The sequence below is a fragment of the Brugia malayi genome (assembly GCF_000002995.4).
Source record: "Brugia malayi strain FR3 genome assembly, contig: Bm_v4_Chr3_scaffold_001, whole genome shotgun sequence".
Classification (NCBI taxonomy): Eukaryota; Metazoa; Nematoda; class Chromadorea; order Rhabditida; family Onchocercidae; genus Brugia; species Brugia malayi.
The window spans coordinates 3,889,318-3,906,337 of NW_025062477.1; the positions used below are offsets into that span (position 1 = coordinate 3,889,318).

Here is a 17,020-nt window from a genome sequence, read left to right on the forward strand (position 1 = left end):
AACAATTGCACAATTTTAAGGATTTCCTCTCTGTATAGCCTAAATGTTATCAAAAATCATCAGAACAACATCACTAATTCTCCTCTTCAATATCTTCTGCCTTTTCCATTTCTCTCTGAAAAGTCTGCCAGTTTCTGAGTTAACCAACTGGATAAGATACCACTTATTTTCAATTGGGCGGCAAGAAAAAAGCAACAACATATCACAGGAGTAAATAATTCCATTCAATTGCAATTCTTCACAGAATCTCAAAAATAAAAAAAAAAAATCTGTAATTTCTTTTGCAGCTAGGACTGACACTGACTTGTAGCAATTAGTCATTCCCGGGTTGATATTCAAACAAGAAAAATACACATTCCCACCCTTCCACATGACGTCAAATCATGATGCTGCATGCTTGTTTTTTCTATCCATAATTTCGCATTAGTTTTTTTAGCTTCCACAGAAAAAGTAGTATTGGTGAAAGAACAATCGAAGTGCTAACACACATGTATGTATATATACCACATATAAAACGTGTATAAATTTCATTTTTTTAACTCACAATTCTCGATGTGAGTAATATCAAAAAGGAAGAATGCCAATGCTAGTGAGAACTTGTAATTTATAAGAATTTGTTTAATGTCCTGAAAATGTGCCAACAGAATTACGTAAAACGAAAGAAATACTAATTGAAATTGAAAGAGTATAACAAGCATTAAATAAATGACAGAAACATCTCGCCACGGATATAAATATAATATAATTGGAGATATCCAAGCATAAAATTATTGAATTATCTTTCCTACCAAATAACACATTTATTCAGAAATCAATGTTACCATCTAGGTTTAATCTATTAGAATGAAGAGAAATTCTAACAATTACAGATAAAACAAAGAAACATACAGGGAATGGAGATATGTTAAAAAGACTTATATATTCGAAGCATTACTTATACATCATTACAAATTCCCCCCATTCGCAATACGAATTAATGTGGTCATTTTTCAACTGAAATGTTTCTATTAACACATCGATTGGTGAGCCTAAGTTTGAGCAGACTATGAAAGCACATACTCAAATAACCATAGACTATTAAACCCTACCTGTCTCGAAGTTCATTAATTACGATTTCCTACCTTTTGCAAAGGTAGGTGCTGAAAGAATCTTACACCTTTCCTTTTTAACAAGATATATGAATTTATATATACTATTTTCAGTGATCTTCTCCAAGGAATTTTCTTTCCTAATAAAATAAGCACTCTAAAAAGTATGCAAAATCTAGTTCGAATGCCCAGATCATTTAATAACCATACCATATATCGAAAATCAGCCATGTATATATATATATATATATATATATCGTCAACACATATTTCTATCGCGCAAAAAGAAATTAACCTCATCAATTATCGCTTTCTACCTAATTATAACAAATATGCTTTCTAATTTAGAACACTCTCAAATGTTTAACGTTCCCAAACGATGCTTTCATCTCTGATCCCTATCAGTTAATCATCATTCACTTATAATGCTTGCAAAATTAACTTAAGTTTCACACACACACATACACAAAAAAAAAAGAAAAATTAATTAAAATACCTGCTAGAGCATGGATGCACTTAAATACAACATGCAAATGAAAAACTAACTCCAAAAGCACTGCCAAGAGTACATAATGACATGAAAATCCGTTCATCATTTAATCACACTACCAACCACTGCCACATTATGACACATTATATCTAACCCACTTTCACTGTACCACAGCGATCATCAAAACAATTGCTTTTACACTTCATACAAAAGGTGATGAATTGGTCAGCAAAGTTCACTCATTTCACTGTCCACATTATATGATATGTAAGATATGGAAAAGATTTACGTTTATTTTCGTCTCTTCTTGGAATAGGCTAATACTGAATGAACAAATAGTTGAATTATTTTTGATTTTCTTATTCTTAGCTTTTCTTGAAACAAAGGAGCATATTAACCAAATAGGTTAATGTCACTGATTGGAATTCATAAATAAACATAAGGAAAGAAAAAAAAAATACATCACAAAATTTAATCATCCTGTGATGTAACCATGAAGTCATAAACGCCAGATGTTTTATCATCTTTTCGCTTCGCAAATTTTGTTAAGTTTTAATATAAGATAATGGTTTCACACAGGGGGACTCATATTTCGCTATCATCAAACGATATCAGTGGGAAAAAGAAAGCTGCATGCCATATGAAATGAATAACTCTAATTAACTATATGAAATGAACAATCGTCACTTACACTTTGCCTATTATATATAGAAATAGTTCAGGTGACATTTGTGACGTCTAAAGAATAGAATACATATGTACGTTTTCTTCATTACCTTACTTGAAAACGTTAATTTTAAAGGCAAAGAAGGCTAAACGTAGAGAAACAATAAGTTTTTGATGATATGTGCATAAGCTATTGGTTAATTTAATAGAAATTTCTATCAAGATTAATAAAGTCCCTTAGCAGCAAGTGGAAAGAACAAGGATTGCCTCCTATAAGTGACGCAGATGTTTTCTATAAATGGTGAAGGTGTGCTACACTGGTCAAAGTTGTTACGGCACAAAAAAGAAATTGTGCTAAACAGATGATCCTGTACGTATCCAAGTAATAAAATTTATAAAAATTGTAGACAAAAAGGAATCACAAAAGAAATACATCAACGAATATCGCGTCATGTTGTCTCATCTCAGGTCAACACTACATTTGCAGTAATAATATGATCTGATTGATACATCTTTTTAAGTTGTAAGCTTATCACTATTTTATAATAGAAAAATTCATACATTCTTCCCTTCATTGCAAACTCATTTACAGCTCAAAATATTAGTGATAATTCCAAAGAGAGAGAGAGAGAGGATTAAAACAATATTAACTAAGGTAATGTAGTGGGATACCAATAATGATATCGCCATATGGACAGAGAATAGCAATGCTGCAGTGATAAATGATAGTCCTAAGGTGATAATTGTACGATGCACAAATAATAATAAAATAATAAAAAAAGGGAATAGCCAACAAACAACAGACAGTAACAAACGATTACAATTACAAAAGAAAAGAAACGATGAATTTTCGCGGAAAAAAAGTTTTGCTTTTGGGGACAGTGAACAACAGTTTTAAGAACGACAAATGTCATCATGGATGGTTGGGTCTTGAGAGGAAAAGCCTCAACAATAGCAGTAGCAGTAGCAGTAGTGGCAGTAGTAGTAGTAGTAGAGGTCTTCTTCATCTGAAAAATTCAAATATTCATTGGCGCGACCATTATAATAGGCCGTTTTCCTGCTCAACCCTTCCTGTAAAAATCTTCAACACAAGCAAAATTATCCATCCATTCTATCCTCTCTCTCTCTCCCTCTCTCTCTTTCTATCTTCTTCACAATTACACTATCTTTTCTCATATCTCTTTCAGGATTTCCCGAAAGAAAAAAAAAGCAAAATAATTACCAATCCAGAAAACAGTTCACAATTCAATAAATAGATGAGGTATGTGAACAGGTTGATAACTCCAAGGAAACCAAACCTTCCCCAACACATAGATATATACCCAAGTCTCCCTCTCTCTCTCTCTCCCTCTCTCCCTCCCTCTCTCTCTCTCAATACTCGATGCCATCCCTCCTTGTCCCCCCCGCCCCGTCGTCCATTCGTTATACTGCTCTCCTCGACATATTGCAGCACAACATCAGCACAGCACTAGGTAGCAGTGGAAAAAGGAGAGCGCCATTACAGCCCAGCCCATCTCTTACCCCCTCCCTTCCCCTGTCTGTCTATCCATCTATCTCTTTGTCTATCTATCTGTCTGTCTCTCATCCAATCCTATAATACCATCAATATATGCTACATATAAGACAGACAGACGAACAGACAAGTGTACATTACATTCATTCATTCTTGGCCATAGCCAAATGATATTACAAAAATTGATTTGAGCCAAGAATTCCAGGCTAATTTCTTGGATGCATTTCAGGTTTACTTCGAAATGCTATATGAATGAGACAAAAATTATTGCTGAATGTTCGAATACAACGGACCGCATACAGCCCGTTGTATCTGCATCCCTCCACCTCTCGTCTCCTCTCCCTCTCTCTCTCCCTCTCCTTCTCTCACTCCCTCCCACAAACACACACACACTCACCCCAACACGTTCCTCCAAACGAACCATTATCAGCAGCTCCCCCATCGCCTGTCACCACCACCACCCAACCAACCAACCAAACGGGCAATATTCACTTGCAGGCAACTCATTCATATTATGCGTGCGGTGCGGAGCAGTTCAGCGTTGCGACTAGTTCTGAGAAGTCAACCACATATTGCATGATGAGCAATTGCTCAGGCACTATTTCTCATCTGTTTGGCACTATTTCTTATGGGTGTAGACTCATCCGAGGTAAGCACCCCACCCATCCGATATGGGCTGTCCTATTTTCTTCATCATCACAGCAGAATGAACAAGTGGAGCGAGAGAGAGAGAGAGAGAGGGAAGTGACTCTCGCTCTCTGACTCTCTGTATTTCTTCTCTTCTCTTCAAATAAACACCAGGCACAGTACAATACAAAAAGCTAATCTAAACTCTCTCTCTCTCCCTCTCTATTTTTCTCTTTCCTCTCTCTTTTTTTCTTGTATTTTAGTTGTGGGTACTTTTTCTTATCTTGAAAACATCAACTTTTTCTTCGGAAAGGTGAAAGGTCACCAGGTGACACATCGCTTACCACGGGAACCCGATTGTCTCTCAGTAATTATTACGTGTCGTCTAGTAATGTTAATCCGTGCTTTCAAAATATTATTAGATTATTTTTATCCAATGATTTATTAAAAATACGTCAACTAACGTTAGCACGTGAACTACGTGAAACGATTGTCACCGTATTGTTTCTTCCATTATCTCTTTCAGACTATCTATCATTGAATGTGACGTATTTTCAACAAAAATATCGAGTGGAAAGAAGAAACGTATGAAGGCCTTTTGATCGAAAAAATTACTTTAAAAAAAAAAAACCAAAAAAAAGAAAGGAAGTATAAAGATAGGGAAAAAAAAAAAAAAAAACGAGAGACAAACAGATTCCGTCATTCACGGGTATGATATAATTGAGAGCAAAGATCGTCTTCATTCAACGTCATCCCAAATTTTTAATTTATTTTTTATTTTGTTCTTTTTTTTTTTCTTTTTGGATGTCGAGGTGCTCGCTCTATTTCGCTGGAAAACACCCCATCCACTTCGGCCAACCCTATCATGCAATATTGTTTTGCTTGCATTCCTCAGAACACTTTTGAATCATAATTGTTTCTTATTTTATAATGCTGATTGTGTTTTTAATAAGCAATCAATTCATACAAATATTCGGAATTTTTAAAGTTCATTCATTTTTTTTCTTTTGTGAAACTATCTTTACATATATTATTGAATGTTTTGCAACCTTTACCTCACAAATGTTTCTTTCTCTATGTTACAACGAATAAAAAATAATTCACAGGATTAATAGAAAATCAAAAGGCAAACTGAGTGCACAACTGATAGAGCTTACACAACGACCATTAGTCTGAAAAACATACGATAAGTTAATACAAGGATAGAATAGCACCCAACTACGTAATCATTGTAATACTCCACTAAATTCACACAATCATTACCCTACGATTGCTTATCGTAAATCCACTTCGATTATTCCGCCACAAATTATAGGAATGAGGCACAAAAGGTCAAGAAAATATGTGAAAAAACAAGCTTCCTTGCGTATTTTCCAAAATATTTTGGAAGCATTCCAAGATATTTGACGTATGAAAGTCTCACACTTTTTTAAAATGTTTACATAACGTGCTGATTAATGAAATTGAATAACATCCAACAGATGTCCCAATGTATCATGAACAGACTCATGCATAAGCAGTTACTTGTTTAGCGCCATTTTTCTTCATTTAGCATAAAAAATAAGTAGGATCGCGAAATTCGCAAATATTCCTCATTTTTTACCTATTAGTAAATCAAGGGTCCTCTATGATTAATACAGGAAAAATAGTTACAGTGCGGAACGGCATTTATTACTTTATAAAACAAGACCAAAACCATAACAAACTTTAAATGAATTCATCCTTTCCATAACAACAACTAGCAACGTCGTTTACTGTGTAGACATCATAAATAAGACTCAGCCTACTTTCAGATTTTACAACAATCATTTCTATTTATTGATAAATTAGGAATGCTTGATAGTAACTTCTACATCAACACCAGGTTCGATCGAAATGCTTGTAATTTGTTTCAACACATCACTCGGACTATGCATGTTGATCAAACGTTTATGGATCCGCATCTTAAATAAAAAACAAGTTGAAATTATATGAAATAGTTAACATTCTTAAAATAATTTAAGACTAATTCCTTCTTCCCTCTAGCAAAAGTTTTACAAGAGGGAAAAGATGAATTAGGGTCGAAACCCCACTATTTACTTTCAATGAAAAACCTTGAATAAACAAACCTGGAACCGATCCCAAGTTTTTGAGCCTTCACCACACGGTGTTTTACGTGTTGTGATACGAAGTACTTTCGTGGGCATGCGAATTGGTCCTTTCATGAAAAGATTCTTTTCTTTTGCTCCATTGATAAGCTGCTCACAAACTACAATATTTTAATACATAGAAAATTCTTCTCTGCAAGTATACTACTACTCTCTCTTTGTCATTCTATTCCCACTACTTCTGCTCGACAACACAGTATCCTACTCGACCAAAAAATTCAGCCAAAAATTTTTTTATGAAAGCTCAATCCAAACTGACTGCCACTGAAAAACTTCCCCCTTTTTATTACATTAAATGTCATTTCAGTTTATATCATTATCTTTTTGAATAAAACTTTTCAGTGTTTTATTTTCAGGTCTTAAACAGAGTGCTTTACAGTATAGAAATAGGATCTAGCACTTCAAATTACATTGTTTCAAAAGAGCAAAAAAAAAATGTTATGCCTTTCTCCAACGACCGCACGTTTTGAGAAGTGAGAGTAATACGAATGCGATACTCGGTGTTGTCAAGAGTAATAGGTTTCTCCGTTTTATACGGTACGCCAGCCTGGAAGAAAAAACAACCATTATAAAAATTTAACGTATAACATCTTACGATAATGCCAAAGCAAACTGAGACAAAAACTTTAATCTAACCATGTTTACAAATGATTCAGTTTCACTGTTCAGCAATATGCCACGATTATTCACTACCTTTTTCGAACTTTTTTATGTTCAATATCCAGAGCTGGAAGATGTGTTATAATTACGCACAAAACGGCGAATGCAATGCATTCTTTACGCACTATAATATTCATAATACTTTTAGATACCAAAAACGTATCGCAAAATTAAATGCGAAAGAGTAAAAAAAAAATGCACAATTCAAACTGAAATATAACATTTAAAGTGCATTTAACACTTTTAAGAAGTCTGAATAAAAGTACATCCAATTTGTGACAAACATATAAAGCTTAAATTATTGCCTACTAAAATGTGAGCCTATGATGAGTATGTAGCAACTCATCTACCCAACCAGATTTTATAATAGAACAGGAAACAACCTTTCAATTCACATCTTTAGCCCTTTTGATTTAAAATAAAAATGATACCTGCTTACATCCCAAACGTACACATTCACAACAGTACAATGCCACACCCATAATGACAGGAGTGTGCACAACCTAAGTAGTGCCTTTTAGAGTGTGCACAACCTAAGTAGTGCCTTTTAGATTGTGCACAACCTAAGTAGTGCCTTTTAGAGTGTGCACAACCTAAGTAGCACCTTTTAGAGTGTGCAAAACCTAAGTAGTGCCTTTTAGAGTGTGCACAACCTAAGTAGTGACTTTTAGAGTGTGCACAACCTAAGCAGCACCTTTTAGAGTGTGCACAACCTAAGTAGTGCCTTTTAGAGTGTGCACAACCTAAGTAGTGCCTTTTAGATTGTGCACAACCTAAGTAGTGCCTTTTAGTGTGCACAACCTAAGTAGTGCCTTTTAGAGTGTGCACAACCTAAGTAGTGCCTTTTAGATTGTGCACAACCTAAGTAGTGCCTTTTAGAGTGTGCACAACCTAAGTAGTGCCTTTTAGAGTGTGCACAACCTAAGTAGTGCCTTTTAGAGTGTGCACAACCTAAGTAGTGCCTTTTAGAGTGTGCACAACCTAAGTAGTGCCTTTTAGAGTGTGCACAACCTAAGTAGTGCCTTTTAGAGTGTGCACAACCTAAGCAGCACCTTTTAGAGTGTGCACAATTTGAGGAGTACCTTACAAAGCAGTTAAATTTAACCCAAGTAAGTCATCCCAACTGCCATACATCAAAAAACAATGACCCTAATGTCCTCCGTGCAAATCATATATTGAACACCGTAGTTGACAATGGGAACAGGGTAGAGTGGAAGAATAAAGTCGCTAGATTGCAGCACAAAATCACATAATTTATCATTTTGAGATGCTTACTTTCCTTCCCAATGATTTGATCTGTTGCAATTTGCAATTTTGCATTTACGACAAATCAGATCATTGTATAAGAGCAAAACAAACCTCAATTCTAGGTACAGATACTCTTAAGAGAGCTATAATGAGAGACTATTAATGAAACAATGCAGTGTTCCATCAGAAATTTTGTCTAAGCAACATTCTGGAAGTTAATTAAATTAAATTTGTCCATGTTTTTTACGTGAAACATACATTTTAATAGTTGATGTCATTGAACTTTCAATTTCTACTAATTAGTAATAATCTTCAAGGCATTTTAACATTTTAACATTCTATTCCTTTGAGTAACTTCGTATGATTCATTTTTAGTATTATTTCACTTATTTTCATGTTCTAAAATGAGTAACGGATTGAAATTTTTTCAGTTCAAATGAATTGCGAAAGGAAAGATGGGATTGAAGAAGTGGGAAAACCAATAATTGACGTTGATGATTCCCTAAGACAAGATAGGTCAGAAAAGTATGATGAATGTCCAATTTGTTATCAAGAATTTGCATACAAAACTGAATTACCTGACTGTAGACATACGTTTTGTTTCTTATGTATTAAAGGTTGGTCCTTGTTCTTTTCTTTGCAAGATTCGGAATAACTGCTGTACATTTGATAAAGAGTCATGTAGGTACAACAATTTTATAAGAAAAACTTTTAAATCTACATAGTGTGATGAAATTACTGACTTTCTAATGTCCAGTAAATTCGAGGAGTGGCCCTGAGACACGGAGCATGTCCACTTTGTCGAAAATGCATTCCTTGCGATATGTTTCGTGACCCAGTACTTACAACACTTACTGATCAGGTCTGTTTTTTTCTTAATTTGCGAATTCCCAAATAAATTAATTCCAACAATTGCTGGAGTTTTGCGATTGCTTTGGTCATTTTAGCCGACAACAAACAGAGTAGCTACTATTGGAGAACCAGTAAGCATTATGGCAGAAAATTTCGATAGTCGGAAGAAGAATGCGGACAAAGTGCAATGGTTTTATGGAGTAAGTATTTTATTGATGCGTCGTGATTGTTGCCTGAACAAAGCTGTGAATCATTGTTATGTGGTCAGATGGAGGATCTAAAATGCTGTCTTTTTTAAAGTATTTGCAATATGCTTATATCACAAGAAATGACATGTTTTTCTAGGCTCGTCATGGAGGCTGGTGGCGTTATGAGCGTCGACACGAAGGCGAAATTGAAGAAGCTTATCAACGTGCTTTACACAGCATTGATCTACTTATTGCGGGCAACTTGTTTTGCATTGATTTTGACAGTATGTGTCAGTACAGGAAAGATTTTGGCAGGTAAGTATGCCTATATTTAACTTGTGAAAAATTATGCGAATTCTTTGATTTTTGTTCAATAATAGCGCAAGAAAATCTTTATGAATTGTAAATTTTATTGTTTTCTCCTAGTTACAATAAGTAACTTAGATTTTTAGATTTCAATTCGTTAGTGAGGTAAAGATGTTTGTACTCACGGTGCTTTTATTCGTTTGTTAGCAATTCCTTCTGGTATTTCTGTAGGAGAGGTAAATTTACTCGTCCAATAAAACGAATTGAAGAAGGAGACCTTAGTCTGGATGGTGATGTTCGTGGTATTGCTGGTCTACGTATGTCTAGTGAATTAAACATCAACAATGAGCAAGGCTTGTCTGAAAAGTTCGAAGCAATTACTGAAAATTTAAATTCTTTAGATTTTAACGAAGATTAAGTCCTGGTAATTGTTTATCCTGGACGAGGGAAAAGATGATGATGTAGTCTCGTTACTTCTTTTGTCTGCGGGTATTCATTTTTTGAAATTAAAATCTAATGTTTCTGTAAATATTATCTGTGACTATCTAAATTATTAGCAAAAAATTTTTAGGTGAATTACGTAAATTTTTGGAATTCATGTTATCCTTTGATTATCATCCCAGCTAATCTTCCGAATTTCTTTTCATTAAACATCTTTCATGCTTTTCAATATTCTGCTGAGTATTAGAGCTGATTCAAACGTTAAATTTCTCTTCCAATGAAGTTCGGAAAATGTCTGCCATGAGGAAAACAATAATGAGAATAGCGAATACCAAGAGTATGTTCGCAAACACTAGATTATTATTTTTATATCTGTTTGTGATTTTAATGTATTCCTTTCCAGAAAAAATTTAGTTTTCAGATAAATAGAATTCAATTTAGTTTAGAAGTGCCTAATTTTGTGATTTGGATGGAAACTTTTGGTATACAGAAGTACGAAGTTTTTTCCTTTTATCATCCCTTTTAAATTTGCACATTCATGGTAATTTGTACATTATTTTCTTTCAAAATAAATATTTTCCTAACAATTTCACTTTGGCGTTTATCTAAAATAGGTATTGATGGATTTACAGAATTTACGCAGCTGAAGTTATAAAGAATTTTCGTAAGAGGTATTCACAATTTTCAATCTCAGTAAAATATTTTGCATTTTGATATAAGATATTTGGGATTCTTCTGAGTAGTAGTTTTACACTTTCATCAAATGGTGTAAAAATTGTCACTATCATAGGATCGATTTCTGCTCATCAGGTGTCCACATAATCCAGACGAATTTGTGTCGAAATCTTGAACCTGCAGTAAGCTTATACCGCAATTTTTGGTTGCTTCAAAGAAAAAAGACTTAAATTCACATCTCTCTAAAATATTTTGGTCTTCGCATTCCCTTCGTAAAGAATTAGGTCCATCTTTATTGAGATACAAGTTTTAGACAATCTGGTTGAAATCCAGTTAAGAAAATGCTATTTCAAGTACACACGTGAAAGGCTGTAAACCAGTAAACAAGGATTAAAGATCCTAAAAAACCTGATTTGGTAGACTATATAAAACTGTTATAGCTGATTTGTAGAATCCGAGAATCTTAGACATCCTGGATTTTAAAAATTGTGTTTTTGCTATAGTTATAGTGAGGTCTTTGAGCACGAATTTTGAAAATATAGAAGTTATAAAGTAACTTGGAGGTTCTTAATAAAATCTTATGACACCTGAGTTTAGTGTTTAGTGTTATCGAGATTCGATTAGTTCAGTGGACAAACTTCATATGGAAGAGTGATATTGAAATTTGTAGTTTTATAAAAGATTTTTCAAATAAAATATAAAGAAATAATACTGAAAACTACAAATAATGATGTTAAATTCATCACTATCAAACATGAAAATGGTATAGTTAGTGGATTCCTGTGTTCATCAAACAATCCGATTATATCTGACCTGGTTATATGGAAATTTTGAACTGGTCATTTTGCATAGAAATGCTGTCATGAAATCTGCTTGGTCAGTGCAAAAAATTTTGCCTTATCAAAATGGTTCTAATCTTATAAACACTTACTTTTACTGATCGATCCACCAAATATTTCTTCCTAATTTTCTCTTCTGTGATCATAATCTTTTCCTTTAATAATAATCCTCTTAGTTCAAAACTGTATAGTATTAATTTCTTCGCTACTTATGACACTTCAGGATCTCAGTATCAGTTATCTGATGCTGAAAAATGATGTAATAAGCGAAGAAAGTAGCATCATCCTAAATGCAATAATAAAATAGGAATACAGCAATTTGACATACATATGTTTGACTATTACTGGTATATCACTAAAAACACTTTTTTTCCTCATTCTGTCAATATTTCAAACAGCGTATTGTTGATAGCATCAGTATAGTTTCACTTATCTAATTAAACTGATAAGTAATGAACAGTAGTTTTCTTATTTACTCATGTTACACTAAAATATACTTTGAAATAGTTTCAGAGAAAAGAAAAAAGTGGTGTTAAAAAAAAAATTTGCACTGATGTAACGAATTCTTTTTTTTTTCTTTCATTTTACAGAAGACATGAAAACAGTGCAAAAAAAATTTCAAAAAGATGGCGGAAAAAATAGTATTTTAATTAACTATTAACAAAATATTCTATATGCAAGTTTTTGTGTTAAAATGAATTTAAAATGAAATCAGTTCTTGCTTATTATTAATGAAATGTGCTTATGCAGATATTAATTACAAATCTTTGAAAAGAGAAAGGTGCCAATAGCAAGCAGAAATGTTAGCAACACATGTCATAAGGTCAATTCATATCATGTGTCACAGTCATTGTGGCATAATATATGACAGTCTCGATTAACTTGACATCCGATCACTAGATCACTTGATCACTGGATCATTCGATCAAATGCAATCAAAATAGAGATGTTTGTGCATTTGGAACTAACTACACGACAAATTGTCATCCTGTCATTATCATTAATGGAAAATTTTAGGGATCTAATAAGAAATTTTCAATATCGTTTCGAAAATATCATCTCGAAGGTGATATTATGGCAGAAAATAAAATATTCATTATTCATAGCTTTCTAAGAGTTTTTGAACATTAACAGAATTATGCGCAGTTCCTTTTCTTAATAAATATTCTTTAATTCTAATTTCTAATTGTCTCTAAATTTTGTTAGAATTAATTATCTCTAAATTTTGTTAAAATTTAGATTAATTGAGTAGATTTGTTTCATATGGAAGTAAGTGACACATAAATAATTTCCTGATTAACCATTCTTTTTCTGAATAAAACACACAATCTATTAAATATCTATTAAGTTGTATGTCAGAGTTCTAATAAATTCATTCAAGTAAAGTTAAAATGATCTGAAAATAATTCTTATATTTTTTTTTTTCTCTAATTTTTTTGGAATGAAGAATTTTAAGTATCATGAAATAACTAATCGGAAACATTAATTTGTTGTGATTTTCATGACATCTTTTCTGCAGCTTCTTCTATTCGGTGGGATTTAAAAGAAACGATTAAAGTTTTAATTTTAAAACTATTCGAAAAATATAAAGAAAGATAAAAATATAACAAATTATGAATGGATTAGTGATAAGAATACAGATTAAATATTGCTGAAGAGACGAGAACATAACGGAATATAAATTTAGAGATACAATATTCCGGCTTATATCTGACTACCATCCTATCAGATACTATTGACAGCTTCTGGAATTCAAACTGATAACAACCGGTTTTGGATAGCAGGCAAATACGGATGTTACAACTTTCGAAATTTCGGAAACGATCAAAAACGGAATAGTTTCATAGGTAATTCAGATTGTAAACTTAGAATGGAATGCTGAAGGAAATAAATTGAATAAATTAATGAACTGATAGTTTTACAAAAATAAAAACAATAGAATTATAGTATAACAATAAGCAATGATAAGTTTTCTGTTATCAATAAATCCGTATTTGCTTCTTCATTTTAACAATAAAAAAAAAAAAAAAAATAATAGGTAATTCAGAATTATTTGCCATTTTAATTTGTTTACTAGTAAGTGCCTAAATAATACTAATCGTTTTGCTTATTTTGCTTTAAACAAATTAATCTTAAACCAATTAGGTAAATTGGAAATTGAATTTTATATAACAAAAAAGAAAAAAGCCAATTCTGAGCGATAAGAATTAAGAAAAACTATGAATGCAACAATGTTGCAGCACAGAATAATAATTATTCATGCAGATATCAACTTTGGAAAATTTTTTTTTGAATCGAATTCAATAAAATAAATGCAAAAATTCTATTGAAATTTTGAAATTCCTACCAAAAATTGGCAACTTTTGTTACTGATAATTTGATGAAATATTACTTCAATATCGTCATCATTTAAACTTCGTAGTATTTCATATTATTTATGTTATGATTAGTGATAAGAGTATAGAGGATAATTGATAATGAAAAAAACTTTATCAGTTATTTATTTGATATTATAATCGATTTTATCATATTTGCATGCCTTTCTACCAATGTAATAATTTGCTATATGTTATGATAAATGAATTCAGAAACTTTATTTAAAATTTTTTTTTTTCATTTTATCATTTAATCTCTAAAATATTTTTAACTTTAATCATTTTAACATATATTTTATTTTTTTTATAAACATTTCCGTATTCAAAACATTATACAATCTCAAATTATTCATATCAGTGCAATATTTTCATTCAAATTGTCCAACTATAATAGCCATTTGTTAAAAATTTTTCTCACTTTTTCAAAAATAAAAAAAAAAAAAAGAAATTTATAGTTAAATAGAAATTTTAAATTTCATACAAATTTTACTATTATTTACTAAATTACTATAAAAACAAGTCTACAATCTATCACATAATTTCTTGTTCTAAATTTATCATTTATAAGAAACCTGTTAAATGCCTCTTGCAACATATATAGCAATGTTTTATTATTTCATTTTAAAGCTAATCAACATAACTTCTCTCATTCATTCATAACAGATAAATGCTAGTTTTGAAATATTTGTAAATTTAAAACTGATTAGAGAATATTGCAAAATATTTATGTTATATTATCAAATGATGAAAACGATTCATTTTAGGGTGGTATTTTTCACTTTAAATTATTTAGTTGGTAAATATAAAATTGCCAAAAATGTATTATTTATAATGCGGTGAGCAAATTTGAGATTCAATCAAACAAAATTTTTATAATTTTATTTCTTTTGCAATTGTATCACAAATTGATTATTTCAATATTAGTTACATTCTCTTATAAATCTCTATGTACACAATTTAATCCTAAAGAAAAGAAATTCTGGAAGTTAGATTTTTTAATAATTTATTTCATTCATTTATTATTTATATACATTAAAAAACATGGTAATTTTTTCATTGTTTTTAGAATGTTAGTATTCGCTTAAATAACTTTTTCGAGATTTCATTCTTATAAATTAATTAATACATTTTCTTGATTGTTAGCTTAATCTAAGTAAAATTATTATTCACTTATCTTATGAAAAGTATAGAATTTACTAACAGTCAATTTTTGTATAGATTTTAGACAATCATTTGTATCATTTTGTATACAAACAATCATTTTATCATTCTTTTTTTTTTTTTTTTTTAACTTCGAAATTAATTTCTTCTTTCATCTCTTTCAGAATATATAAAATATGAAAACAGCGTTTGCTGTGGCAACAAGCGCTAGTGTTTGTTGTATTATATTATCGCTAATTGCTGTTGCATTGATCTTTCATGATATCAATGAACTCAATACTAATGTAATGATGGAAATGGAAGAATTCAAAGTAATTAACTTTTCAATAACAAAAAATGAAGTAAAAATATTTTATATGGAAATATTACGATATTTTAATGTATTAAGTAGTTTTGAGTAAAATGTAAATTTGCAGATGACAGCAGAGGACACATGGCGTGAAATTACATATGTAAATGTAAATTCATACGATAATATCAAACGATCACTTTTCCCGTATATTTCTGTATTTCGAGCTAAAAGACAAAACAATCAATGCAGTAAGTTTTACTTTAATCATAGTGCTTTATCATAGTGTACATTTTATTGAAATCATTTTAATTTTAAGAAATTCTTCACTCTTTAATGGAGCTTTTTTAGATTGTGGACCATCACCTAAGAAATGTCCAGAAGGACCAGCAGGACCACGTGGTAAACCTGGTGAGAAAGGTGCAGATGGATTACCAGGAGAAGACGGTATGCCTGGAACACCAGGAGTTGCTTTGCTAGCAACTTATAACATTCCAGGCGGTTGTATCGATTGTCCACCTGGCAAACCGGGACCAGTCGGACCAGTAGGTCAACCAGGATTACCTGGACCGAAAGGTCCACCCGGTGCACCAGGAAAGAATGGCAAGCCTGGTCAAAGGGGTCCAGCCGGTCCAAAAGGTGATATTGGTCAGATTGGCCCTGATGGTCCAAAGGGAAAACCGGGTCGGGATGGCAAAGATGGCAAACGTGGAACTGGACCACAAGGCAAGAAAGGACCAAATGGACAACGCGGACCAGAAGGTCCCAAAGGCGAGGACGGTAAGGACGGAGAGCCCGGACCACCGGGTGAACCAGGACTAGATGGTAAACCTGGTGCCAAAGGACGTGATGGTAAAGATGGGAAACCAGGCATAGTAAGTTCCACATTCCTTTATACTTTTCTGTAAGTTTCCAAGTTTTATGATTTCCATTTTCATACTTTCTCAAATTCTTTTCCAGCTTTAGTGTATTTCTGAAGCTGTTCAGATTTACGTTTCACGATTTCCCATTTCTTTGCAGCCTGGTATTCCTGGAATGCCTGGAAAAGATGCAATCTATTGCCCATGTCCACTTCATCCACAAAAGGCACCACCAGCACCGCCTAGTCAATATGAGCCACAAAAAGCTGAAGAACCACAAAGTGGTTATAAGCAGAAGAAAAAAATGCATAAAAAATAGTGACAACAATCATTCCCATTCTTTTTTTTTAACAAAAATTTATATTTGATCTTTTATTGGAAAAGGAAAGAGAAAGGAGAAACCCATAAATATCCCTTTTCTATTTATATAATCATACGTTATAACTTGCATCATCACAGCAATTTCTAAACAGAAACAACATTTTTCAATCATACCATCGATAAATACCAGTATCTTTCATCATGTTTTAAAATCAACCATCAAAGTGTTTCATTTTTGGAAAATAGACATAAAAACAACAGCGCAAATAAATGG

The 17,020-nt window shown here is 32.2% G+C and overlaps 4 protein-coding genes across 5 annotated transcripts; 2 read left to right on the plus strand and 2 right to left on the minus strand.

Annotated features, from left to right (window-relative positions):
* Positions 1-3,806: 3,806 nt before the first annotated feature.
* Positions 3,807-4,199, minus strand: Bm11192 (Uncharacterized protein; the record flags this gene model as incomplete). The annotated part of the gene is made up of 2 exons (XM_043079909.1): positions 3,807-4,001; positions 4,155-4,199. 2 exons carry the CDS (start codon positions 4,197-4,199, stop codon positions 3,807-3,809), a joined length of 240 nt encoding a protein of 79 aa, XP_042935843.1.
* Positions 4,200-6,210: 2,011 nt separating this feature from the next.
* On the minus strand, positions 6,211-7,170 carry Bma-rps-20 (40S ribosomal protein S20 (S22), putative; the record flags this gene model as incomplete). 2 transcript variants are annotated; one of them, XM_001896933.2, is made up of 4 exons in its annotated part: positions 6,211-6,327; positions 6,493-6,632; positions 6,976-7,078; positions 7,168-7,170. In XM_001896933.2, 4 exons carry the CDS (start codon positions 7,168-7,170, stop codon positions 6,211-6,213), a joined length of 363 nt encoding a protein of 120 aa, XP_001896968.1. The 2 variants fall into 2 exon arrangements, with proteins under 2 accessions (XP_001896968.1, XP_042935844.1); XM_043079910.1 differs by lacking the exons at positions 6,976-7,078; positions 7,168-7,170 and having other exon boundaries at positions 6,493-6,588.
* A 1,705-nt stretch (positions 7,171-8,875) lies between these two features.
* Positions 8,876-10,203, plus strand: Bm7236 (WWE domain containing protein; the record flags this gene model as incomplete). Its single annotated transcript, XM_001896934.1, has 5 exons — positions 8,876-9,056; positions 9,207-9,301; positions 9,387-9,491; positions 9,637-9,794; positions 10,017-10,203. 5 exons carry the CDS (start codon positions 8,876-8,878, stop codon positions 10,201-10,203), a joined length of 726 nt encoding a protein of 241 aa, XP_001896969.1.
* A 5,249-nt stretch (positions 10,204-15,452) lies between these two features.
* On the plus strand, positions 15,453-16,744 carry Bm8024 (Nematode cuticle collagen N-terminal domain containing protein; the record flags this gene model as incomplete). The annotated part of the gene is made up of 4 exons (XM_001896935.2): positions 15,453-15,587; positions 15,693-15,816; positions 15,917-16,440; positions 16,586-16,744. 4 exons carry the CDS (start codon positions 15,453-15,455, stop codon positions 16,742-16,744), a joined length of 942 nt encoding a protein of 313 aa, XP_001896970.1.
* Between the last annotated feature and the right edge of the window lie 276 nt (positions 16,745-17,020).